The 25,937-nt window shown below is 54.2% G+C and overlaps 1 protein-coding gene across 2 annotated transcripts; it reads left to right on the top strand.

Annotated features, from left to right (window-relative positions):
* Positions 1 to 1,297: 1,297 nt before the first annotated feature.
* On the top strand, positions 1,298 to 25,390 carry PDE4C (phosphodiesterase 4C; the record flags this gene model as incomplete). 2 transcript variants are annotated; one of them, XM_081134900.1, is made up of 17 exons in its annotated part: positions 1,298 to 1,436; positions 2,306 to 2,366; positions 6,091 to 6,293; positions 16,838 to 17,008; positions 17,538 to 17,574; positions 17,669 to 17,742; positions 17,882 to 17,934; positions 18,290 to 18,402; positions 18,482 to 18,575; positions 19,086 to 19,249; positions 19,426 to 19,524; positions 19,926 to 20,090; positions 20,174 to 20,273; positions 20,909 to 21,063; positions 22,394 to 22,516; positions 22,774 to 22,956; positions 23,474 to 25,390. In XM_081134900.1, 16 exons carry the CDS (start codon positions 2,325 to 2,327, stop codon positions 23,861 to 23,863), a joined length of 2,166 nt encoding a protein of 721 aa, XP_080991026.1. In that variant the 3' UTR covers positions 23,864 to 25,390. The 2 variants fall into 2 exon arrangements, with proteins under 2 accessions (XP_080991026.1, XP_080991027.1); XM_081134901.1 differs by lacking the exons at positions 1,298 to 1,436; positions 2,306 to 2,366; positions 6,091 to 6,293 and adding an exon at positions 14,127 to 14,272.
* Positions 25,391 to 25,937: the final 547 nt, after the last annotated feature.

The raw sequence follows: 25,937 nt of genomic DNA, 5'->3' as shown, positions 1-25,937 counted from the left end.
TGTCCTTTTTGCTCACTGGATCTGTGGTAATTTCCGTGTGCTGCCACCAGGGTGACCCTGAGTTCCAGAAGCGAGATGAGATGAGATGTCCACCGTGAGGTGGAATCTGGGTTGGGGGGTTGCCCTCCCAAGCAGAGCAAGTCTCTGGTGCCTGAATGCTCCCTTGTGTGTGTTCTTTTTCCAGGAAACCAGGAGCCAAAGGTCATCGTTTGCCCCTTGTGCACCAGAGTGATCTCTGTGGGGCCCATGGGGGTGGGGACTTGGATGGGCCCAGGGCACCAGGAGAGGGGCAAGATAGGCAGGGAAAAGCCCCTATTATTCCTCCTAGGCCTCCTGAATTATGGATTCCTGTCTTACTACATGCTGGGGTCACAGTGAGGACCATTTCTCTACCTTCATGGGGCCCACAGTCTTGGAGGGGAGACAACAGCCAGGGGTCAAGTGGCATTTCAGATGGTTCTGAGGGCTACAGAGTCACATGTTGGGGCTGTGGCCAGATCCCATGGACCTGTGTGTCCAGATTTGCTGACCAGGCAGGGAGGTTTCTCTGGGGAGGTGGTAATTGAGCTAAGACCTCAAAGATGGGAAGGAGCCACCCTGGGGAACGCCTAAAGGGAGTCCCAGGAAGCAGGCACAGCAAGTAAAAAGGCCCTGGGGTAAGAATAATTTAGGGTGTTTGGGAAACAACAAAGAGGTGTGTGGTCCATGGGAAGAAGTGTGGGTTTTAATCTGAGCAGCAGGGTGGAGCTTTCAACCAGCAAGTGCTGGAATCTGGTTGGTCTTCCTTCAGGTGTGTAAGGGGCAGACAAGCAGAGGGAGAAGGCTTTCCAGGAGGCACGGACAGCCCTATGCAAAAGCTGGGCGGCAGGAAAGCCCCAGAAGCCTGAGAAGAACAGGGAGTCAAAATGCCCCTCCCCCCATTGCTCAGTCCTGCTTTCCAGGTCTGAGCTGGATCCCCACTCTCTCCTCTCCCATTGGACAGGAGGGAAAACCGAGTCTCAGAGGGGCAGGCCTGGGGCTGGGGACCCTCCCCAGGTCACCTACTCCTGTCCCTGCCAGGACCTTCAGGCTTCTCTAGAAAGGACATGGAAGCTTCATGCCCCTTGGCCATGACTGGGGCCTGGAGCTGCCCCCTCAGGGCTGGGTTTACCCTGCTGTAAAGTGAGTGGTCAGAGAGGCCAGAGTCAAGGTCACCCGGCACATTGGGGGAAAGCTCGCCGGAGGGAGGGTCATGCTCTGATGATTCTCGGGGGCAGCAGGCAGCGGTCCTGGTGAAACATTAACTTGTGGCAGCTCAGGAGGCAGTAGCACCATAGGAACTCCTTTCCCCGGCCACAGGGCTCCCCTTCATCTTTCCTGGGGGCCTGAGTTTCAGCTGCAGCTCTAGCCCCCGCTGTTTGTGGAGAGGTTATTGACCAGAGAGGCAGCACAGCGTGGTGAGCAACTTTCCTGGAGCCTCCAGGGACCCCTGAGGGCCACCCCCAAACCTTAGAGGGCTCTGCTGTGAAGCCCAGTGTCCCAGACCTCAAGCTGGTAAAATCTTACATCAGAGCTGCCCCTCTCTGTGTCTCTGTCTCTATCTCCTCTCTGTCTCTTTGTCTCTCTTCTCTGTCTACATCTCTCCGTCTCTCTGTTCCTCTGTGTCTCTCCATCTCCCTCTCTCCCTCTTTGTCAGTCTGTTTCTTTCCTCTCCCTTTCTCTCTCTCTTTCTCTCTCTCTCCCTCTCTCTGTTTTTCTTTCTGGCTCTCCGAGTTTCCATTTCTCTCCCTCTCTCATAAGCCAACACAGGAACAATTAAACTTAATACCCATCTGCCTGTTCTCCCCACACTCTTGGTCAGCCTCCTGGCCACCCTCTCTCTTATACCTGTCTTGGTGACATCCTCGTGCTCTCCCTGTCACTCTGCCTGCCACCTCCTGGCTCAGTCCTGGGCCTCACAGAGCTTGTGTGAGTCTGGGGTGTTCTCAGGCGGTGGGCTAGGCTCTCCAAACCCTCCAGAGATGGTCTGAGAACTGAATTGCTCCCCCATGGGACCCAGGCCAGGGGACTTCTTCCTGAGGAACCTGATGGCTCCAGGCTGCTGACCCCAGCAGGCAGTGGGGAGGGGCTTGGGGAGTGTACGTGGGCACCTGCCCCTGTCCCTGGATGGGGGCCCTGCAGAGGTCCAAGTGGTGTCCCACGCTGCTGTTTGTGCTGCAGCCCAGGCTACCTCGGTTGAGTGTCTGTGGGCTCCAGGAGAGGGTGCAAGGTGTGGGAGCCATGGCTGGACTAATGGGGCCTGAGGGTTTCACATCCATCTCCTCAGGTTCAGAGACGCCTGCGGCATGAGGCGCAGCAGAACAGCGCTCTCCTTCCTGCTGAGTGAGGTGAGAGGGGTGGTCTTATGCAGGCCAGGGGGGAGGGGTTTCCCAGGAACTCCCTACTTTGAAACACCCATAGCTGCCTGAAGACCCACTTACCAGTGGGAAACCAAGGACCAGAGAAGCCGCTAGAAGTCTGAGACACAATCCAGGTGTGCAGCCCAGGGTTGCAGCCACTGTATTGAGAAATAAGGGGCCAGCGGGGCAGGGGAAGCAGAGACCCTTGGCTCTGGAACCAAGGCTTGTGGTTGTCCAAGGAAAGGAGGCCGAACCTTTGGGGCAGGGCCAATAGCTCCACTCTGGGAAACTAAAGCAGGATTAAAGGTAATGAGCAGGATTTAGGTAGTGAGCTCATTCAGCAGGAGCTGGATTTGAATCCCAGGCTTGTCACTGACACCTGAGTGGCTGGTAACCTCTCTGGGACTATTTTCTTATGTAAAAAAAGTGAGCTAAAATTGTGTGGCTTGAGAGAGGTCAGGATGAGCCAGCAGGCAAGTTCCCACACACATTAATACATTTATCCACCCCTATCACTGAGGGGGCACAGAGACTCATAGACTAGGGAGACAGGTGTTAAATTAAGGTCAAAAGTAAAGTGTGGGGGTGGGTTAGTATAAGTGAGGCTGCCCAGGCTGGGCTGGAAGGGCTTCATGGAGGAGGTGACAATTGAGCTGAAGAACAGATGAAAAGAAGCAAACGGCCATGGGGAGAGCTGAGGAAAGGGTATTCCGTGCAGAGGGTACAGCTCCTGCAGAGCCCCCCAGGCAGGTGTAAGGAGCAGGCACAACAAGGAGGTTGGTGAGTCTGGGGCACACTGAGTGAGGGGAGATGGAGGAAAGGGAGAGGGAGCAGTGGGGCAGGCAGGGACCAGGGCATGAGGGGCCTCAGGGACTGCCATGAGGAGTGTGGATTTTGTTCTAGGGGTGCTGGGACTCACTGGAGCAGGCAAGGGACAGATTTAGTGTTTGTCTTAAAGGCAGGACTTGGGGGTCGCAGCCAGGGCCAGCACATATCAGGATCTGGGGGATGGGAGAGATGGACAAATCAGAAGACAGCTTCTCAGCCTCCTTCCAAGCCCTTCCCCTGCTCCCCTCCACCCCCACCAGGCCTTTCTTCTCCACGCCAGCCTCTCAACCAGCAAAGCAATTAGTCTGAAGTGGCAGTTTGATTAATGTTGCAGCTGAGAGGCCTGATCCTCACCCCACCCGCTTCGAATAGGGAGGGGCAACAGGCTGGATTCTGGGAGTTGCTAAAGCACCCCCTCACTGAACCCATTGCAGGTGCTGTGGACTCCTTGCCACAGGGCCTGTCTTGTCTGTTTCACCCCAAAACCAGCTGGGCCCCCCATGAACATCACTGCCTCCAGTGGCTCTCCCTGGGGGTCACATGACACATCAAACCTGAATTGCCCCAGATCTTATTGCTTCCCTCCAAATATCCTCTATCCAAGTAATGGTAGTCCCACCCACCCAGGTAACTGTATGACTACTAGTTAACTGGAAAATTACCAGTAACCCATCATTAACACTAATTACCCTTGAATACCCTTGAACACCCTGCAGGCATGGTCCATCTCTCAGCTATCAAAACATATCCCAAATTCACTCACAGGCCCCACCATTTGCTGCTCAGTCTCGGCCCTGCCCCATCAGTCTCTACTCCCTGAGGTAGGCACAGAGGCTTCTTAAAATCATAAAGCAAATCACATCCTTCAAAAGCTCTCAATCCACTCTCTGAATTAATTCCCAATTCTTCATCCCACCCCTGAGGTCCTGCATCAACTCCTCACTCCACTCTCACCTTTTGCTGTTCCTCAAACCTGCGAGCTTATTCACACCTCAGGACCTGTGCTGTTCCTGCTGCCTGGTGTGCTGTCTCCTAAGCTCTCTGATGGTCAGCTCCTTCTCCTCTTTCAAGTCTCAGCTCAAAGTTACCTCCTCAGAAAGACCCCTAACTATGCCTGAGTGACATTATGCCCCCATCACTCTCCAGGTACTTACATGATTTAATTTTCTTTCTAGCATTATGGGAACTACCTTTTCATATCTGTTGAGTAAATAAATGAATATGAATGTGGGCAAGTGGTTTTACCATCTGGAGCTCAGTTTCCCCAAGCAGCAAATGGGTAGCTGACATCCGTGGGCATCCTGTCCTGGGAGGGGCCCGTTTTCTACACCCCCCTCCACCCTCTGCTTTCCCTGAACACCATCCAGCTGCTGGGAACCCTCCCTCCTGGGGGAGGCCAAGTGTTGATAGTTTAGATTTCTGCATCAGAGTTCAGGAGCCTGTGGGAGAGGGTGGGGACGGTCAGTTATGCTCAAATGGAGGGGGGCAGGCAGGAATCCTGGGTCCTAGAAAGATCAAATCTGTGCAAAGAGCTGGAGAGGGGAGCGAGGCAGCCACCAACTGTGTAACCCTCAGCAGGTCATTTCTCTCTAAACATTGATGTCCTCATCTGTGGCATGGAAATGAGAAGAAAATGAGCTATGTGATTTTCCTGCCCTTAGTAGAGGTTCTGAGGTGTAAACTGATGTGAACTCCTCTCAGCTTCTTCCCTCCTCCCACTGCCCTGGCCCTGGCCCTGATCAGCCTTGTGGTCTTAGGCCTCAGTTTCCAAATCTGAATGTTTAGTCTGATGGTGGACACAGACTCATTGGTGAGGCTCAGGGGCAGAAAAAGGGAAAAGGCTGGGCTGCCCCTTTGAGCTCTACCTCCCCCATGTCCCCATTTACCTCTTTGACCCCCAGCACACACCCTTAGCTCAGGGTTCCAGCTTTGGTGCCACTCCCTGGGGTCAGCACCGTGGACAGCCCCCAGCCTGTGGCTGGCGTGGGGGGGGGAGGGGTCATTCTTTTATCACCAATGACCCTTGGTACAGTTTCCATACCACCACCGCCACCATCAACACCACCCACAGATGGGGAAACTGAAGCATGCTTGTCCTAGACCACGCAGCATGAATAGAACCCACCCCAGATCTTTGGGGCTGGAGAGCTTACACTCCTGACTCATTAATTGAACCTGTTTGGATTTTAAATGTTTATTCAGAGCATGCTTGCAAACAAATTTCATTCAATTTCTCCTATTCAGTCCTTCTGTCAAGAAATGAACTGAGGCTCAGAATCCAGAATCCTACCTCCACCATTTACTTACCAACTGCAGCCTGGGGCAAGTTACTAAAGCTCTGAGACTCAGTTTCCTTATTGGTAATATGAGGGTAATAGTGTAAAATGGCCTCATTGTGCCCTCATGAGCTGAACAGCACCTGGTGGAATAAGTGTGCAAGACAGCCTAGCTATTGGTAGTGTAGTCATTATGCACTCATTTACTTAATGCATGTCTTATTTTTATATTTTAATAAATAATATAATTGATGAAATACCATTAAAGTGCCTATTATTATAACAAATAGCAGTATATATTGCATGATGTTATAAATAACTAATATACTGTGTATTAATTGATTAATAAATAAATATTGCTGTAAGGCCTACTGTGGGCCAGGCACTATTTGCAACTGGCAAGGCTGAGGTGTTCCAATTTAATAGATGAGGAAACTGAGGTTCAGAGAAGTAAATTCACTCAGTGGGGGAAGAAAGACTGAGATACCACTCTCTGGGCCAGCCCAGGTATCTGGGCAAAGGAATCTCAGAGCCTCATAGTCCCCAAGGTCCCAGGAAAGTCCCATGCCTGGGAACTCACACATGTCTTGTTACTGTCTCCCTAGCAGGTCCGAGAGTCTGTGGATTCTAGCTCAGCCCCCATGAGTCCCCTTGGCAGTGGTGTCATCTGGAGACGCTTCTCAGGGACCCCGTTGCTGCCACCGCTGTCGAGCCGCCTCAGGTCCCCTGGAGAAACTGAGCCCAGCTCCTGTGTGGTGTTCACCATCGGGGCTCGAGGGACAGAGCAAAACCATGGCCCAGCTTCAAGCAGGTGAGGAGGCAGGTGGGGATCAAGGGGGCCAATCCAGAGCAGGAAAATTTCTCATCTAGCTGAACTTTTCTTTAACTTGGTCATAAAGCAATTATTAAGCACCTACTGTGTGCCAGGCCTTTCACTGGGGATGTAGCCATGGGCAAGCAGGTGCTCGCACGCTGATGGTGGAGACAGGCTCATACTAACTGGAGATGAGAGTGCCATGGAGCCAGGAGGGGCTTCTGACTCAGCACTGGGGAGTAGAGGGTGAGAAAGGACTTCTTGGAAGATGTGGCATCTGAGGATGAGGAGGTGGCTTAAAGGATGAAGAGAAGTCAGCCAGGAGGAGCACAAGGAAGGGTATGCCAATTAGGAGGAACAGACCGTGCAAAGCCTTAGACTCAAGAGGATCAGTTTTATGAGGAGTTGAGTAAAGATCAGCCTGGCTGGAGGGTGGGAGGAGAGCCTGGGGTTGTGGACAGGGGTTGTACCATACAAGACCTCATGGTGTGTAATGGGGAGCCATGGGTGTGTTTTCAAGAGAGTGAGTTAATATGATTGGTATTTTAAAAAATTCCTTCTGGCTGCTGTGGTGAGAACTGTCAGGGGCAGGGGTGGAAGCAGCAGAAGCCCAGTGAGGAGGCAGTTCTGGGCAGGAGATGGTAGTGCCTGAGTGAGGGTGGGAGCCGTGGGCTGGAGAGAAGTAGGCAGATTCAGGAGTTATTTATGAAGTAGACACACCAGGCATTGGTGGACACCAGCAGAGGGCAAGAGAGAGGGGGGATCCGTGTGGACAGCTCCTGGTCTTTGTCTCTTCACATGTGACATCCATTTTCATCCTTGCAATGATGCCAAGAGGTGGGGACACCATCATTATCCTCACTCTCCAGAATAGAAAACAGGCTTGGGGAGGGGAAGTCACAACTGGCCAGCAGGAGAATGCATGTCCCCAACCAGTGGGTCAAGTTGTCCCTTACTGTCAGTTTTGGAGGACAGGGGACTGAAAGGGAGGCCAGGGACTGAGCCATAAAAGTAAAGAACAGCCCAGCTGAGCATGGCTCAGTGATTGAGCATCAGCCTAGGATCCAGGAGATCAAGGTTCAATTCCTGGTCAGGGCACATGCCCAGGTTGTGGGCTTGATCCCCAGCAGGGAGTGTGCAGGGGGCAGCCGATCAACGACTCTCTCATCATTGATGTTTCTCTCTCTCTCTTCCTCTCCCTTCCTCTCTCTGAAATCAATAAAGATATATTAAAAAAAAAAACTTAAAAAAAAGTAAAGGACAGACAGGAGTCATTTGTTTTTCATCACCCAGCAAGACATGGCAGTACTGAGGCTTGAGCTTAGTCTGTCTGGCTCCACAGCCCAAGCATTTTCCATTTCTCAACCTGGGTATACAACTAGGGTAGAGGGTAGAGTCTTCTTGGGAAATATTCATGAAATATCCTCTGTGCCCTCTGAAAAAAGTCAAGGCTCTTCCTGTTCACATATTTTCTGCACTAAGTGGCCTCAAAGACCTACCTACCCAAGCCCAGTGCCTACACTGCCCAGCCCTACTCTGATCCACATCCACTTTTTTTCAAAAATTTTATTGATTTGAGAGAGAGAGGAAAGGAGAGCGAGAAAAGCATCAATTTGTTGTTCCACTTATTTATGCATGCATTGGTTGATTCTTGTATGTGCCCTGATCAGGAACCCCCAGCCTTGGTGTATCCTAACCAACTGATTTACTCTGCCAGGGTGTCCACACCTGCTTCTGTTAACCATGAAAGAAAATGTTCTCACCCTTCCTTTGCCAATTCCCAGGAGATTTCCCCTGAGATTAGAATGTCTGGTGGGCAAGGCCTTGAGTTCCTAGAACTGGGGAAGGGAGGGGCGGGCCTGTGAGGTGGGGCCTGTGGTGTGTGACAGGACAAATGAGATCCTATCATTTCCACTGAGGGTCTGGGCACTGGTGTGGCTATAAAAGGGTGCCCTTCTCTACCCACTCCCACTGCTGGCAGCCCTGACCAGAGGCAACTTCTGTGTGGCCACCCCAGGCATGCAAATTTTTCTGTTCTTCCCGAATCCCTACCTGGTGTGGGTGTGGGGTTGTAGGACTCCAAAGAGACCCCACCTGGGTCTGAATGGCTCAGCCTACCTTCCTGAGCTTGGTGGAGAGACAGCCATTTGTTCCTCCCTCTGAAGACCAGAGCCCTTGCCTCTGCTTCCAGAGTCTTCTTTGCTACCGTCCCTGGGGAGGGTTGAGGACCCGCCGCTGCTCCTCTTTCAGCACTGCCTGGGCGGACGGCGCTCGGGTCGGAGGTGTTCTGGAAGCCCTGTGTCCCCGCCCTGCCTTCAGCACCAACAGGTCCAGGACAGCAACTCGCTGCTTATCCACCCTCAATCTACTATCTTCTTCCCTTTCAACACCAGAAGAAGGGACAGTGCCCAGGCGCTGGGGGTCTCCCACGGCCCTGTCTCCCTGCTCTCCATTCGGCAGCAACCGGGAAGACAATTTCTGTCTTCTCCGCTCCAAAGCCCCGTCTTGACTTTTTTCGTTCAGCACTAGAGGAAACGACAGATCATTCTTGGCGTTGGACCTCTCCCCAGCACCTATCTCCAACCCCCACGCCCAAGTTTTCCACCCCCCCCCCCCAGCTATCCTTCAACACCACTGGGCACGGACAGCTCCTCGGCGTCCGCCCCACCTTGAGTCCCTGGTTTCCTACCTTCCCCGGCTCACCCCCGCTGGCGAGAACAGCCCCTCGCCTCCGCCTTCACCCCCAGCCCTGGCCAGGCCAGGGCGCAGACACCGACACTCCGCGTTCCGGGACAGCTCCCGCGCCCTCCTCTCTCTGCTCCCCTCTTCTGGCTCATGGAGGCCCCGGGGGTACTAGAAGCATCCAGTGAGCCGAACCGCCCTCTCAGCCGCCAAGGCTTAGCCAGACCCCCGAAGCACCTGTGGCGGCAGCCGCGGCGCCCCATCCGTTTCCAGCATCGATTCCACTCGGACCCGGACAAGTCCGCGGGCCGCAGCGAGCGGGACCCGGGCCCGCGGCCGGCGCTTGAGAAGTCACAGCGCTCCTGGCCCACCTCCTTCCACAGGCGGTAGGTGGGTGGGGGCAGGGCCCTTCCAAGACGTGGGGGAGGGGAGCACAAGGCCTGGTGGGAGGGTCCTTGCTTCTCCAGGGGCAGGGGTCTCTGCTGTTTATCTGAGGCCGGCGCTTTACAGAAAAAAAACAAACTGTTTTAACATGGGGTGAAGCTGGGGTGGTGATGTCATGATTGTTTATGGGTGTGTGTGCCCGGGTGTGCCAGGTGTGGTTGCATCTAAGTGTGTGTGTGAATCTGAGCAATTGTGACCCTGTGCATGCTCTGACCTGCTGTGTGAGTGTTCACAGCCAGCTGCGTCTCTGTGGGTGATGTGCTTGGTTGGTTGTATGTTCACCAGTTGTGTATTTGCCTGTGTGGTTTTCCCCTTGTGGTCCTTGTGGGTACGTCTACCCATGTGATTGTCCTCATTCTAACCCAGTGAGGTCCTTCAGTCCCTGGAGTGTCCTCGGGTGTTTGTGGGGTTGTGGCCACCGCTAGCATCTGAGATGAGAAGGCCAGGTGGGGCTGTCCTCAGCCCTGGGGGAAGGAGCTTCCTCTGTGGCCTGTCCTGCCACCAATCTTCTCCCCTACCGCTGGCCCCTGCCACCAGGAGGAGGAGAGGAAGCCTCTTGGGGAGCCTGAGCACAGGATGCTTCTGCCCTTAAGAAAGGATGGGGTGGAGAAGCTGGGTGTTAAAGAGGGGAAGGGCTGCTCCTCCTGTTTCATACAAAAGGTGAGTGGGATGCTAAGAGAGAGATGGAGAGAAACAGCAGGTGAAACACGGACTTTGAGGGGGCCAGAGGTGGGAGTCTCAAGCCGCTGGTCCAGGGCCTGAGGGCTCAGGAGCAGGATTCAGGAGCCTTAGGCCCTCCTTGGGTGGGAATGGGAGCCAGAGCCGGTCAGATCTGGAGTCCTGGGCTTGAGGTGAGGCTGATCACCTTAGGGGAGTTATTTTCCTCTCTAGATTTTCATTTTTTCCCACCTTGGTCCATGGACATTCTGGGGCTACTGGTTTCTTAATCTATAAGCCTGGCCTAACCCCCCAGGGCCCTCCAGCAGCAGTGAGATTCCCCCCCTCCCCCCATCCTAAACTCCTCCTGCCCTCCCTCTCCTGGTGACTCATAATTTTCCATCTTCAAGAAAGAACAAACAGAGACTGGATTTTGGCCTGTCTAGGAGCAAAGCCCATGTGGCTCTGTAAGGGGTGTTTCCCTGTGAGTGTGTACTTTCGTGTCCTGTCCATGTGCTGATGTGGGGGAAGGGGCTCAGCCCTTAGGTTTAAGGCCAACTTGGATCAAGGCTAATCTGCTAGGCGCTCCCCAGCAAGCAGAGAGTATCAGTGAAATGTAAACACACATCTGTATTTCCTGTATTTTGTTGAGAACTTTCTGTGTGGGAGCCTGGTCCCCCACTGTGGCTCTCCTCCCCACTATCCAGATGGATCACCTGGGTTTGGCAGGTTTCTGGCATCTTGTTCAGCAAACATTTATTAGCCACCTACGGCCTGGCACTGGGGACACAACCATGGGCAAGCAGGTGCTCACAGGATGATGGTGGAGACAGACTCATACAATCTGGAGAAGGCTTCTGATGCAGTTTTGGAGGGTAGGGTGTGAAGAAGGACTGCTTGAAAGAGGTGATATCTAAGCTTAACTTGAAGAATAAAGAGAAATCAGCCAGAGAGAGAACAGGGAAGGGTATACCAATTAGATGGAACAGATTGTGCAAAGCCTCAGACTCAAGAGGATCAAGTGTACAAGGAGCTGAATACAAACCAGTGTGGCTGGAGAGTGGGAGGGGAGACTCCCTATTCATTTTCCAAGCATTTACTTAGAACCTGCCTGAAGGCACAGCTGGTAGCAAGGCAGACGTGGTCCTACTTTTGAGGGGCTGGTGGGCAAGGCAGAAACAAATCAAAAAATCATGACAGTAAATGTGAAACTGTACTTGTGAGAGAAGGGTGCTGAGAGTATTTACCCAGCTGGTCAGGGAGGGCTTCCTGGAGGAGTGATGTTCCAGCTGTGACCTGAAAGATGAAGGGTCAGCAGGGTAAAAATGTTCGGGCAAGGGCATATGGTGAGAATGAGCTGTTCCTGATTCAAGGAACAGCAAGGAGCAGGATGATGCTGGAGCAGAGTGAGCCAAGAGGAAGAGGGTGGGGAGGCCAGCAGGAGTCAGGCATCACAGGGCCTCCAGAGAGGCGTGGATTCAGATAAGAGGGCAATGAGGAGCCACAGGAGGGTCTGGAGCAGAGGAGGGTGAGATCAAACTCATGTGAGCATCTACACACATGACATGGCACCCACTCTCCTTTCTCTCTTCAGACTCTCCATGGAGATGTGGGGAAGTCATTTCTCCTTTCCAGTTTGTCTGTAAAATGGGCACAACAGCACCCACATCCTGTCTCCCTGGGGCCATCTGGTGGCAGAAGAGAAAAGTGCCTGCCCAGGGCGGGGATGCGCAAATGAGGGAAATCAAGAGACAGTGATGTGCTTAGGGCACCAGAGACTGCTGGGCACCTCCTCAGGTCATGCAGCACACAGGGACAAAGTCAGGATGGGGATCCTTGGGTCCACCCATCCTTTAGCCTCTGCCCCTTACCTGTCAGGGTTTGGGGCCACCCAAGGCTATGCAGGCCAGGTTCCAGTGCTGAGTCTCAGCTCTGTATCTCCATCCAAAAAGCTATTAATAACACATTACTGTTAAAACTGTTAATAAAATATTTAAGGTTGAATCTATTAATGAAACATTAATATTAAACTATTGATAAAACATTAATGAAATCTGGGACTCCAGAGGGGATAGAGCCAGTTAAGCATTAAGTGGTAGAAGGCACAGGCTGGGTAGCCTGCTGTGGCTGTGACCTTAGGCAACTGAACACACCTCTCTGTGCCTCAGTTTCCCCATCCCCAAAATGAGCATAATAGACCTCATTTTCTTTTTCTTTCTTTCTTTTTTAATATATTTTTACTGGTTTCAGGAAGGGAGAGAAACATCAATGATGAGTCATTGATTGGCTGCCTCCTGCATACCCCCTGCTGGGGTTTGAGCCCACAACCCCGGGCATGTGCCCTGACTGGGAATCGAACCTCAATCTCTTGGATCCTAGGTCGATGCTCAACTGCTGAGCCACGCTGGCTGGGCAATAGTCCTCATTTTCAAGGGTTGCTCAAGTAGCTTTTATGTGCACAGCTCTTGGCTCAGAGCCAGGCAAGTAAGTGCTATTTGTATTAATGTGTTTAGTCTTAACCATCCATTTCATGTCTGTGACTTTAGAGGAGGGATTGAATCCCTCAGTTTCTCCTTGGGAACATAAAACTATTACAAGCCCCTCCCATGGAGCTGGGGTGGAGTCAAGGCTCCTGGGAGGGATCCTGGCCCCAGTGTCTCCACCAGGCTGATTCTGGCAGCCTCTATCCCCTGGGGATTGGCTATAATTAGGTGCAGCCACAGCAGCTACAGATGGTATTTTTGTCTTGGGGACAGCGAGTCTGGTTCCCACCAGGTGTCTGGTTGTAGGGCCGCAGATGGCAGGAAGGGGTTCCCAGACAGACCCTTGAGACTCCTTGTCCTCCTGGGCCCCCAGCATGACCCCTCTCTGAACCTCCATTTTCCTCATCTGTACAATGAGGCTACTAGTGTGGTTAGAAGGTTAGGAGAGGGTCAGTGTCTCCTCCCTGTGGTGCCTCAAGCTCCCCCTATTGAAGCCCTGATCACCCCAAACTGTATCTCATATTTCCTTAGGTGTGCCAGAAATGTGGGTACCCCACAACTGATATAGTCCCCCCAGGGGCAAGGCCCAGGCAGTGGGGGGCAGGGGTCCAGCCTCCCTGAACTTCAGTGGCCTCTGCCTGTGATGTGGGCATTTGGGTCCTGCCTCCAAGTGTGACATCCTCTGTGATTTGGTTTCCTTTCCTACAGTACAGGGCAGGGCCACCAACCCCAGCATTCTGAGGGTAGAACACCTGGTATAGACCCTGAACTCCCCCAGACACCAGAGGTGAGGGCTCCCTTTCCAGCCCTCCCCAGCTCCCCTTCCTGGAGCGGGGGGTGGGGGGGGTGGGGGTGGGGGGTGGCTGATGCTTCACAGAACAGAAGGTTTGGCTGGAATGGAGTGCGGATGTTTGTCCAGTGGGGACAGCAAGAGAGGGGAAAAGATCCAGAGACAGGGCCTGGGGCATGTCAGAGCAGGTGGGGGTCAAGTGGGGACTTGTGGAGGGGGACTGGGAGAGGAACAGCTGGTTTCTAACCCCTCTGCCCTGACATGAAGTTTTGTGTCTGTTACCACCTCGTTCTATGCCTCAGTTTCCTCACCTGGCAAAAGAGTAAGGGCTTGTTGCTTCTGAGTAGCCCATTTGTGGCTCCAGGCCTCAGTTTCTCCATCTGGAAAATGGGCAGAGTGGGACTGGAAGCACTGTGAGGGATCTGGATAGTCCCTTAGCAAACTCTGTGACTTGGGGTGCTCTTTTCATAATGGAGGGTGCTTCCCTTTCTGATTTCTACATCTCATTCTTTTCAGCCAAGTTAGTCCAGAGAACTGCGCTATTGTGAGACGTGTTTGCAGAGACCCCCTTCCCCCAAAGAGGGGGAGCAGAGAGCGGCACCCCGCTCCGTGCCTCAGTTTCCCCATTTGTCCAGGTGGGAGCTTCCGGGGAAAGGTCCCTGGGTAAGGCGGGGCGGGTGCGCCTTCTGCTGCCCCCCGCCGGCCCCGCCCCCGCGGCTGTCCAGGGAAGATTCCTCTGCGCGCACTCTGTCCGGCCTCCACGCCGTCACAGCGATGCAGGGCACCCCCGCGCCTGCCCCGGCACCCGGGCCTGGCTCTCCCCGGGACTCCCCGCGCAGCTCCCCCGGGCTCTTCAGGAAGCTCCTGGTGAACCAGAGCATCCGCCTGCAGCGGCGCTTCACCGTGGCCCATCCTCTGTGGTGAGGCGGGAGAGCTGGAAGGGTCACTGGAACCGCCAGCTGGAGGTGGGAAGGACACAGTCGGGGACCGCTGGGGCAGGGGCAGGGCCAGGGCATGGGCGCTCTGCCCCTCCCGCCCTTTCTCGGTCCTGTCTTCTCCAGCCCTCTCTCTTTCTCCGTCCACCCGCTGCCTGGACGAAAGCCCGAGCACCGCCGGCTGTTCCTTTCCGCTGAGTAGCCCAGAGCGGGACGAGCTCCCGACTCCTCCCGACCCTCCCGGGGGCAGGCGGCCTGAGCTCCCAGGGGGTGGGGGGAGGGGAGCTGCTCCCCTCCATCCTTCCCGGTGCCCGCGAAGAGATGCCCTGGGGGCTTCACCTGAAACCCTGGGCGTCCCCGAAGGAAGACCCGATTCTATGGGGCCTTCGAGGCATGGCATCCTTAGCATGAGAGAGGAGCTTTGCGTCCCAGACTGAGAGCTGATCCCCTCGGCCCACCTCGGCGGCGTCCTCCAAGGACTTGTCACCTCTCTGGGTTCGAATCCTGGCCCTTCAGGAGGCGACTGTGACTTCATGGGGTGTGGGGGCGAGCCTAGGGTCGGAGGTGGGGCTTGTGGGCGCCCGACTGTGTCTGGCACCTTGCGCGGGTTCGTGCTGCATTCACACCCCCTTGATAATTTGGCACCTGGTGGCTCAGAAACTGAAGACCCGTCTCCAAACAGCCAGTGACAGTTGGGGGTGGTGGGGCGGTCGTGGCCGTGGTCCCTGATGGCTCCATTACAGCCCAGGAGGGGGTCCCAGGCCCCGGAGAGCGTCCCCTGGGCACCCACCAGACGCCTGCGAAGGGTGGTCCCTGCCCAGGGCTCCGGAGAGAGCACAGGGGCGTCGAGGGAGCACCCTCGGGTCCCAGAAGGTGAGGCTAGAGAATGGCGATTCATTCCCTCGGAGGCCCCCGTGCCTCAGTTTACCTGCCTAACCCATGACACAGGTGCAGCTTCCATGGTCAGGGCGACCTCGCCCCGAGCCGCCGGCGTCATGGAACCACAGCCTGACCCCGCTGCTCCCTGCTAAGTTTAGAGCAGAAAGAAAAACAACTTCCCCGGCTGCTACCAGCCCTTAACGAGCCGGCTCATTGGTTTCGAACCCAGCACCCCGTTGGCCTCTCCCTGCTTCGGTTTCCCTAGTTATCCATGGGGGTGCTGTTCCAGAACCTCTGGGGAGAGGCGAGGAGGGGGAGGGGTCGCCACCCCTAGGCCTCCCCGTCGGGGGGCGGATTAGTGTATCAGCCGCTAGCCCCCCTTAAGAGCGTTCCTCCGCCCGCCTGCGCCCCGCCTGCCGGGCAGGTAAGGGTTAAGAAGCCCCGGCCCTCTCGGTGACGTAGCGAAGCGGGAACTCGGACGCACGCGCGGTGCTGGCTTCTTTTCTCGCGGCCGAAATTGAAGCGGCCGCACGATTCCAAGCACGCCCGAATTCTCGAGTGAGGCCGAACATAGCCGAATGTTCCCGAACGCATCCGAGCCTGCCCGAGCGCGGTCGGACGTAGCCAAGGCAGAATGAACTCACCCAACCGAACTCAGCTGGACCAGACTCAATAGAACTTAGACACGACCCTGCCTGACCTAGCCGGCCCGAGTCCAGCCGAACCGGACACAGTCCTGCCGAACCCCGGATGGGTGACTTGGCGGGGGACCAGGTGGACACTGGCCCTTGGCCAGAAGCCCCAAGCTGTGGGCGGTCCCTGGTGTCCGTCTCCTGCCTGCCCCCTCTCAAAGCCGGTGACCCACAGACGGTCCCTCTCCCCAGCTGCTAACTCCCCATCCAGCATCTCTGTTCGTGCTCACGTCCCCTCCCACTCTTTGACCTCTGACCTCTGACCCCAAGGAGGATGAGCAAACTTTCCTAATTACCCTGTCAGGGTGTGGCGGGAGGGAGGGGCAGGGCTGAGAGAGCTGGGAGGGAGGAATTGGAGATTGCTCGGAGCAGGGGGTGCGGTGAGGAGGATGGTGCTCCAGGAAGAGGCACGGCCCTTGCAGCCCAAGCCCAGAGGTGAAAGAGAACAGGCAGAGCTTTTGGGTGAAAATGAAGCAGAGGAGTAAAGGCAGGACCCAGACCCCTCCAAAGAGGAGAGTCCAGAAAGTCGTTTCCAGTCCTTACCATGGAACCTAGACCTCAGTTTCCCATATGGAATATGGAAGCCCGTTGTCGTTCTCAGGTGTTCAGTTGTACCTCCCTAAAAGCATCCACACCTATGCTAGAGAAGACTCTACCACACCTATGTTAGGGAGATTGGTGTCCAGAGAAAGGCTGAGACCTACCCATGGTCACACAGACATTTGGGGACAGATCTGAAACTCACATCCCAGAGTCCAGACGGATTCCAGTGGGGAGGCTCCTGTAGAGACGTGGAGACCAAAGCATGAGGGGTGCTGGGTCCCTGAGTAGGGGTGTGAGGCAGGTGGACAAACTGTAAGCTACTCCTTCGTGGCCCACCATCTGGCTCCAGGGAGGATGTGAAAGAACAGGGTGGAGCCTCCACAGGCCATCTGCTTGCCAGGCCCCTTGGCTCTGACCATGCCTCTTCTGCTTCCAGCTTTGACCTGGAAAATGCACCCTCATATAAGAGAAGTGCCCTGGACCCTCAGGTCATCCAGGCCCCTGCCCAACACAGCCAGCGGCGGGAGTCCTTCCTGTACCGCTCGGACAGCGACTACGAACTCCTGCCTAAGGGTTTGTCCCAGAACTCCTCTGTGGCCAGCGACCTGTGAGTCTGAGGCTGGTGGGGTAACACCTTCTCATTTCTTCCTCCTTCTTTTACTTTTCCATTCAGCACACTTCCTTCAAGGGGCCATTTGAGCTGGGTTTTGAAGTTTAAGTAGAAGTTTGTCAAGAAGCCACTTATTCAGTTGAGCATGCCTAGAATGATATCTGGTGATCTGTGCTTGACTTTAGGCTAGGGTTTGGGTGGCAATCCAGAAACATTAAGATCAATTAGTAGCAACTGAACAAATACCTTAATTAGAGCTTCCTGGTAGCCATAATAAAAAGGGAAATATAATAATATCCCTGCTGTCCCCAGGACTCAGTTTCCTCATGTGTGAGGTTGGAGGGGCTGTGGTGGCTTTCAGAGAAGAGTCAGGTGGGGGGAGCCCGGGGCCCACTAGGGCACCAGAAGGAGTTGTTGTGAAGGAAGGATGTGCTCAGCTGAGGGCATAGTGTGGGCAAAAGATGAAAGATAGCACTGTGTCAGAGATCTCCCTGGTCGACATTTCTGATGTCCTATTTCCCCACAGACATGGAGAAGACATGATTGTGACACCTTTTGCCCAGGTGGGTTGTCACTCTTCTCCCCTCCCTGCGTGAGCCAGGCAAGCAAAATCGATCCTTCCCCGCTTTCCAATGCTGATCATCCCCCTCTCGACAGGTCCTGGCCAGTCTGCGGACTGTTCGGAGCAACGTTGCGGCTCTAGCCTACCTGCAAGGCCCAAGGGCACCCAAGTACATAGGGGGGTGGGGCGGGGGTGGGGCCTGGCAGAGAGAAGGGCAGGGCTGGGAAGAGGGGGCGGCTCCAGGTGGGCTGGGTGGTGGTGGGGCCTTATGGGTGAGGCGGACCACCCCTGAGCGGACTGTACTGCAGGCAGGCATCCGTCAGGAACCCCCCATCTGGCAGTCAGCCCCCTCCACCTACAGGTAATGCTCCTGCTTCTACCCCTTGCTTACACTGTGGTACTGCTGTCAATTTCTTCTCCATGGTGACCTTCCTAGCCCATGAATCCTTAGGCTGTGCTCATTGTAACACTGGAAAAAACCCTAGGGGATGGAGTCTACCATGCCCATATTACAGATGGGGAGGCTGAGGTCCAGAGAGGGACAGAAACCTGGCCATGGTCACATAGCCCCTTGGGGACAGGTCTGCAACTCAAAACCTGGGCTCCTGAGTGTCCCCACTGGGAAGGGCTCTAGGGTCCTGATGTAGAGTGGAGGCATGAAGGGTGTGGGGTCCCTGAGTGGGGGTGAAGCAGGCTCCTGACAGCTCAGCCCCCAGAGGACACTGGGCAGAAGCTGGCTTTGGCGACACTGGATGAGCTGGACTGGTGTCTGGATCAGCTGGAGACACTGCAGACCCGGCATTCAGTGGGGGAGATGGCTTCCAACAAGGTGAGGAGGGCCAGAGATTGGAGATCACTTGCCTCTGCCCACAGTGCCCCCTCATCACTGTCCTCACCTTCCCCTGCAGTTCAAGCGGATGCTGAACCGGGAGTTGACTCACTTGTCTGAAACCAGCCGCTCTGGGAACCAGGTGTCAGAGTACATTTCACGAACCTTCCTGGGTGAGCTATGGTGGGTCACTGCCTGGGCAACATACAAAGGTAGAAAGAAAGAAGAAAAGAAAGACTTCTATTACAGACCTCACCTGGGAAAGACAGAGCCACATGGTGAAGGCTGGACCAGAGGGAGGAACAGGAGGAACTTCCAGGAGGAGGGGAACAGTAAAGCTAGGGTATTGAAGCATGAGTAGAAGTTTTCCAAGAAGGAGATGGAGGAAACCAGACAGCTGGGTCTCCAGCTTGGGAGATAGAAAGGACACTGAGCTGTTTAGGGCAAAACACTGAGCCCCAGGCTTTCAGGGGCCATGTCCATCAGAATGGGTTACTGAGATTAGCCATGAAAAGAGGGATAGCTGCAGGCCGGACTGGGACTTTCCTCTGAATTTACTTTGATCCAGGTAAAAAGGAAATAAGTTAATCCTGAGGCTTGGCAAAGTCTGGGACCTGAGGCTAGGCAGGACAACCCTAGCAGGTGAATTGGCTTCTCTGAGTCCCACCCTTTCCTCCCTTCAGACCAGCAGACCGAGGTGGAGTTACCTGGGGGAACCCCAACAGAACCCTCAAGGCCAGTGTCCCAGATCAGCGGCCTGCATGGGCTCCCCCACAGTGCCAGCCTCTCCACAGCCACCATCCCACGCTTTGGGGTCCAGACTGACCAGGAGGGGCAACTGGCCAAGGTGGGTTCCCAACTAGAATGCTGAGACCCGGAGTAGAGTTCAGGATGCCCTGTTTTTTGCCTCAGTTTGCCCACTTGTGGGGCTAAATGTAAGATCTGGGGCTTGGGGGAGGAGCTTGCAGGTCCAAAGTCTGGGGAAGTTGGGCTGGGGTCAAGCTCCAGTTCTTCACATTTTAGGAACTGGAAGACACCAATAAGTGGGGGCTTGATGTGTTCAAGGTGGCAGAGCTAAGTGGGAACCGGCCCCTCACAGCCATCATATTCAGCATCTTTCAGGTACCTCCCATGCCCTTGGCTTCCAGTACCCCTGGGCTTCTTTCATCCCTTCCTACCTCAAGACCTCAGAGAAACATATACTTCGACTCCTCCCTAACACCCCTGAGTGGGATCGTTTGAGCAGGGTATTGAAGGATGAATAGGGTTGACTAGGCTGATCAGTTCATAGCTGATTGTCAACAAGCCTAAGCTCTGGGCCCAGGCTTGAAGAGACCCAGTCTGGAGGGAACTTCTGTGGGGGTCAGAGATAGACCAGAGGGGAAGGACAGAGACCAAGTGAATTCAGAATTGAGGGCATCCTGGAAGATGGGGCATTTGAGAGATGGATAGAAGTTCAGAAGGAGAGAAGTGTGCTGCCACCTGGAAACTGAGGTCCTAACTGGGGGCCTGTGGTGAACCAGAAACGGGACCTGCTCAAGACATTTCAGATCCCAGCAGACACACTTGTCACCTACCTGCTGACACTGGAGGGTCACTACCATGCCGATGTGGCCTACCATAACAGCCTGCATGCCGCTGATGTGGCCCAGTCCACGCATGTGCTGCTGGCCATGCCTGCACTTGAGGTATGGCCCTACAGGCAATCTGGACAGGTGTAGGGTGCAGTGCAGAGAGCCCGCCCTCACCTCTTATGCCCATGCCTGCTCAGGCCGTGTTCACAGACTTGGAAGTCCTGGCTGCCATCTTTGCAAGTGCCATCCATGATGTGGACCATCCTGGGGTCTCCAACCAGTTTCTCATTAACACCAGTGAGTCAGGGGGCCCTGCCTCCACCTGTCAATCATATGATCTCCAGTGGTCCCATCCCTGCTTTGAGCCTAGTTTTCCTGTTCGTGAAATGGCTATGACAATCTTCTCTTCCTTAGGTACTCAGAGTGGGTGCAGGTACATAGTAGACACTCAGTAAATGAGAGAATAACAAGTGTGGCAGAGCTGATCTGAGCCCACTGAGATTTTAAAGTTTAGGGTCCTTTGAGGTATCTGAAAAAGCAGGTCAATAAGCAATTATTGGGCACCTCTTGTATACATCCCAGGAGAGCTGGGGATGAGGGTAGAGCCCTCTCACTCAAGGATCCCAGAGTCTAATTAGATAAAGATTCAGTTGTTCATTCAACCAGCACTTAGGATAACTCTTCCTTGCCATGTCAAGTCCCCAAGGAGTCTCCAGTCTCAAGGAGGCAGAGCAGAGCACAGATGCTCCCAGCCCCTTGGAGTCAGGGCATGGCTAGAGAGAGACACAGAGTCATAGAAGGCTTCCTGAAGGAGAGGGCATTAGAGTTGGGGCTTCAATGCATGAGTAAGAGTTTTCAAGAGTTCACCAAACCTGCCTTTTGGTGAAGTGGGTTGGTCGAGCAGATCTTGAGGTTCTCCACCTTCCCCACAGACTCGGAGCTTGCGCTTATGTACAATGACACCTCTGTGCTGGAGAACCACCACCTGGCTGTGGGCTTCAAGCTGCTGCAGGCAGAGAACTGCAATATCTTCCAGAACCTCAGCACCAGGCAGTGGCTGAGTCTGCGCAGGATGGTCATTGACATAGTGAGTTCACAGCGATAGGCGGGGTGGGGTGATCTTCACCAGTCAGACCTGGGCATGTCTCCACTCTGGACCTGAGCTTCCTGATCTATAAAATAGGGCAATGACCTTCTAAGCCCTGGGTGGGGTGACCAAGCCCTTGGTCTTTGCTGTGGTTTACACACAAGCGATGTGGAAACTAAACTGAGCTTCTGCGGTTTCAGGTGCAATTTTTTTTTTTCTGAGCCTTTAGTTGTCCATTTGGTACTTTTCAGATTGGAAGCTACCAGTAAGTTTTGGGGTCTCATGCCTCATTAAATCATTTTGTAAGCATTTATTGAACACCTATTGTATGCTTGCTCTTTATAGTGACCAAGACAGTTCTGGTCTGTCTGAGATTCCAGTTTGTGAGGGAGATGGACATGTAGGTGGGAGCCATAGTGGGGACCCCTAAGCAGAGCTATGATGGGGGCATACTCAAGGTCAGGTAGGGCTTCCCCAACAGGAAACACTGAAGCTGGGGCCTGCAGGGTGGGGAGGGAGGGGCTGACGAGGAGTATTCCCAGCAGAGGGAACAACATGTAGGGAGGGTTCAGAGGAAACTGAGGCTCCCAGTGAAAAGGAACTAAAATTCTGGTGAGACAGAGTTGGGGCCTTGGGTGGTGAGCATCATTTGGGGCAGACTGGAGGTTTGGGAAGTTTTGAGACTTTTGTCTGATTCTCAGAGAATCCCATGGGCTGGTTGTCTGTTACTCCTGGGCTGGGTCCACATGGGTCCAGCGATGCTGATTTTTAAAGTTATGTTTGGGGCTGAACTTCCCTCCAAATTACTGAAAACAGCCTTCCCAGGTACATGGTGGCCATGGGGAAATTTGGGGAGCACCAAGTCAGGTTCCTCCCAGCTTCAAGACCACCCATGGATCCCATGGCCCTCTGGATAAGTTCCCCACTTCTCCCCCAGGCTCTCTCCTGTTCCTGTCAACCTCACTTGCTCCAGCCATAAGTGCTTTCTCTATGTTCCTCAGCTCATCCAGCCCCAGGGCCTTTGCACAGGCCATGTCCTGGGCTGAGCCTTACTGCTGCCCTCAGGTACATCTCACCTCAGCCCCCATATTTAACCTTGAACGTGTGGAATGCACCCCATGAGCCTAATGACCTCAAAGATGGCACACATCTTTGACTCAGCTTCTTTCGTGAGCTGGCTTTGCAGCCAGTCGTGTTACATCCCCCCATTTCATAGATGAGGACGCTGAAGCTCAGAGGGCTGAGGGTCCTAGGGGGTGTGATGTCTGGGAGTAAGGGGTGGGGTGGGAGCAACACTCATACCTGTCATTCTCCCCTCACCTGTCCTCAGGTGTTGGCTACTGACATGTCCAAACACATGAACCTCCTGGCTGACCTCAAGACCATGGTGGAGACCAAGAAAGTGACAAGCCTGGGAGTCCTGCTGCTGGACAACTACTCTGATCGCATCCAGGTGTGTGGCTGGGCAGACCCTGGAGCCTCAGTTTCCCTGCCTCTCACTCAGTTGCACTTATGAAGTGTTGACTGGGTGTCAAACTTGAAGAAATGGAGGCACCAAAACTCACGTGACTGTGCTTTAGCCACTCCTTTCCCTTCTGGGCCTCAATTTCCCCACCTGTAAGAGGGGTGTGTCCATGGTGTCAGCCTGGCAACGGGGGTTCTGGGCCTGATGTTGCCTGGCCCAGCCCTCCCGAGCCTTGGTCTCCTCAGGTCTTGCAGAACCTGGTGCACTGTGCGGACCTCAGCAACCCCACTAAGCCGCTGCCCCTGTACCGCCAGTGGACAGACCGCATCATGGCTGAGTTCTTCCAGCAGGGAGACCGTGAGCGAGATTCGGGCCTGGACATCAGCCCCATGTGCGACAAGCACACAGCCTCAGTGGAGAAGTCCCAGGTCAGAGGATGACTGGGTCAAACTGGTGGGCACTGAGCATGGGGAGAAAAAGGAGTGACGGAGCTGACCCCATGTGTTCCGGCTTGACCCCTGGCTGGTAAATGAGGGAGTGTGGCCCAAGGGCCTGGTCTGCCCTGGGCTGTGTGGAGTCAGGCAGGGATGCATTCTCCCTGGGCCACAGGGAAAGGGATCTGCATTCATGGGGTTTGAAAATGTCTGTCCCGAGTGGTATGGGGGACCCTCAAGGGGATCTTAGTCTGGGGACACATACACCCAGACCTGAGGGGTCAGTGCTGGGGCGGACAGAAAGACTTAGGGGTTGGGGGAACCAAGAAGGGGCAGGGAGGCTTTCTAAAAGAGGGATTGTTTGAAGAGGGTTTTGAAGGATGAGTAGGAGTTTGGTAATGGCATTCCAGGGAGAGAGAACAACCTAGGCCTGAAGGCTTGACTGGGTCTAGGTTCCATGGTGACTCACAGCATGGCTACCTCCCCTACATAACCCCATATCACCCCACAGGTGGGTTTCATTGACTACATCGCCCACCCACTGTGGGAGACATGGGCTGACCTGGTACACCCAGATGCACAGGATCTGCTGGACACACTGGAGGACAACCGCGAGTGGTACCTGAGCAAGATCCCCCGCAGCCCCATGGATCCCACCAGCCCTGAGCAGGGTGGCCTTGACAGATTCCAGTTTGAGCTGACTCTGGAGGAGGCAGAAGAAGAGGAGGAGGAGGAGGAGAGAATGTTGGCCCAGGAGGCCTCGGAGTCACCTGACACTGAGCTCCTGTTCTTCGAGGCCAGCTCAGACCCTGGGACCTTATGCGTAGACAACCAGAGGACCGTGGGCAAGCCCTGCATGGACCATGAGGGCAATGTGCTGGCTGAGCCATTTGGCACCTAATAGCCCCTAATGAGTGGGTGGACTTTCCAGAAAGAGATCCCAGACGACTCATGCCTTGCCTTCTCCACACGCTGAGGGAGACGATCAGGCTTTTAGTTACAGGCAAGTTTCAGGGTCGAATTGGGGATACCTGGCTGGAGTCCACTCTGACTCCTGGCTCTGCTAAGAGAGCTCTCCTCCTCCAGAGTCAGCTCTGAAGTTGGGGCTGGGTCAGGCCCCACTTTTCCTGTGGTCACTTTTGAGCCACATCCATCACTTACTCTTTCATTCTTTATCAGATATTTATTGGGCACCTACTATGTGCCAGGCTTGTGCCTGCTATGTACCTCTAGGGTATCCTTGCGCAAGGGGGTGAGGAGTCAGCCACAAGGAGATGTTCCCCACGGGCACCTCCCTTTCATCTGCTGGGCAGCTCCCCGCAGGAGAATGGGACCTTGAATGGGGAAATGTGTGGCACCAAAGCTTTGTCCAGTCCCAGCTCTGGTTCTGGAGCTCTGGAAGGGGGTGGTAAGGGGGCAGCAAAGAGGGGGCACTGTGTGGGGACATCTCTGAAGGCTGACGTGTCCTGTTGCTGCTTGTACATCAGCTATTGCTTCGAGTAGCTGTAATTTGTCTTCAGCGGTGTCTCTGGGTGCACCTATTCTCTCTGACCCCAGGACTTACTGCTGTCCCCCCGTTCTCCCTCTTATAGGACAGCAACAAAATCACACAGTTCCTGTCCCCCCTCCATGGTGGGTCTCTGTATCTCCTGGTTCTGAGGGTGCCCAGACTCTTATGGAGGTCTCCTGGGCCTCAGTTTCCCTTCTATGGCCTGATCCTAGTATTTGGGTAAACTGGTTGAGGGGCAGTGTCTGTGAACACCCTGAAATATCTTAGAAATTTGGGGCATTGAACATTTCTCTGGGGTTAAATAAACCTTATTAACCAAAACTAGTATCACTTCCATTTCATGGATGGGGAAAATGAGGCACAGAGCAGTCCTGTTGCTTGCTCAAGGCCATGCTTAGGGCACTGGACCTTAGCCAGCGGCACCCCCTTGTAGCTGGAGGGGTGACAAATTTGGGGGTCCTGTTAGTCTGGTTGGCTGCTCTTCCTGCATCTCGCTTGTTGGAGCTCAGCCTGGGGCAGGAGTGGACTTGGCGGCTCTGTGTTCAAGTCTCAGGTTCAATTCCCATCTCCAGAAGGCTCAGTATTCCACCCCGAAACTTGCCTCCTTTTCAGTGTGCCTGAAAATTTATGTGTGACACAGGTCCTCCCAGCAGCCTCTGGTTTCCAGAGCAGCTTGCTTCATTACTAAATGATTCCATTGATAATTTATCATCACAATTAATGGTCAAATTCTACAGAGGGATAATTAAACATCATCTGGTGAATTTGCTCCCAGATCTTTAAAAGGCAGAGATTTAGGAGATGCTCATTTACAATTTTTTCTCCCTCCCCTTTTACTTACAAGTAGTACATGTTCACCTTAGATAATTTGGAAATAATGGAAACATAAAGAAGAAAATAAAATTCAGTTATAACCTCACCCATAAACCATCTGTCTTCAGCATTTCACCTTATTTCCCTCTGGATTTTTCTCTACCCATTCATAAGAACACTCATATATCCCCCTTTAATTTGGGCTACAGGCATCCCTCCCACTCCCCCTTACTGATTGCACTCTACCCACCCTGGCTTCCCACACCCCAAGCACAGCCCCACCTTGGGGCCTTTGCGCATGCTCTGCCCACCACCTAGAATGCTTCTTTCCCCCGTTGTCCTCACCCTTTGGGTTTCAGCTCAGCGACCCCTCCTCTGGGAGGTCCTCCCTAATACCCCACCCCAGGCTCGCACTGGTGGAAGCTCTAGGGAATTCTTTGATTCATGTCCGACGCACTCTCCAGACCATGATCCTGGGATGCCTGGGCCAGGTCCACTGCACTATCCTCAGTGTCCCCCAAAATGGACTTTACAACTTCAACAAGTCCCTTAACCTTCCGAAGCCTTTGTCATTTGGTGGATAAAGTGGGATCTTTGTGAGGGTCACATAATTGCAACAACAGGTAACATTTCAGCAAAGTGTGTCCTGAGC

The sequence above is a fragment of the Miniopterus schreibersii genome (genome assembly GCF_964146895.1).
Source record: "Miniopterus schreibersii genome assembly, chromosome: 4".
In the NCBI taxonomy this organism is placed as follows: Eukaryota; Metazoa; Chordata; class Mammalia; order Chiroptera; family Miniopteridae; genus Miniopterus; species Miniopterus schreibersii.
The sequence above is the reverse complement of the archived record's forward strand: the minus strand, read 5'-3'. Positions and strand labels throughout refer to the sequence as shown.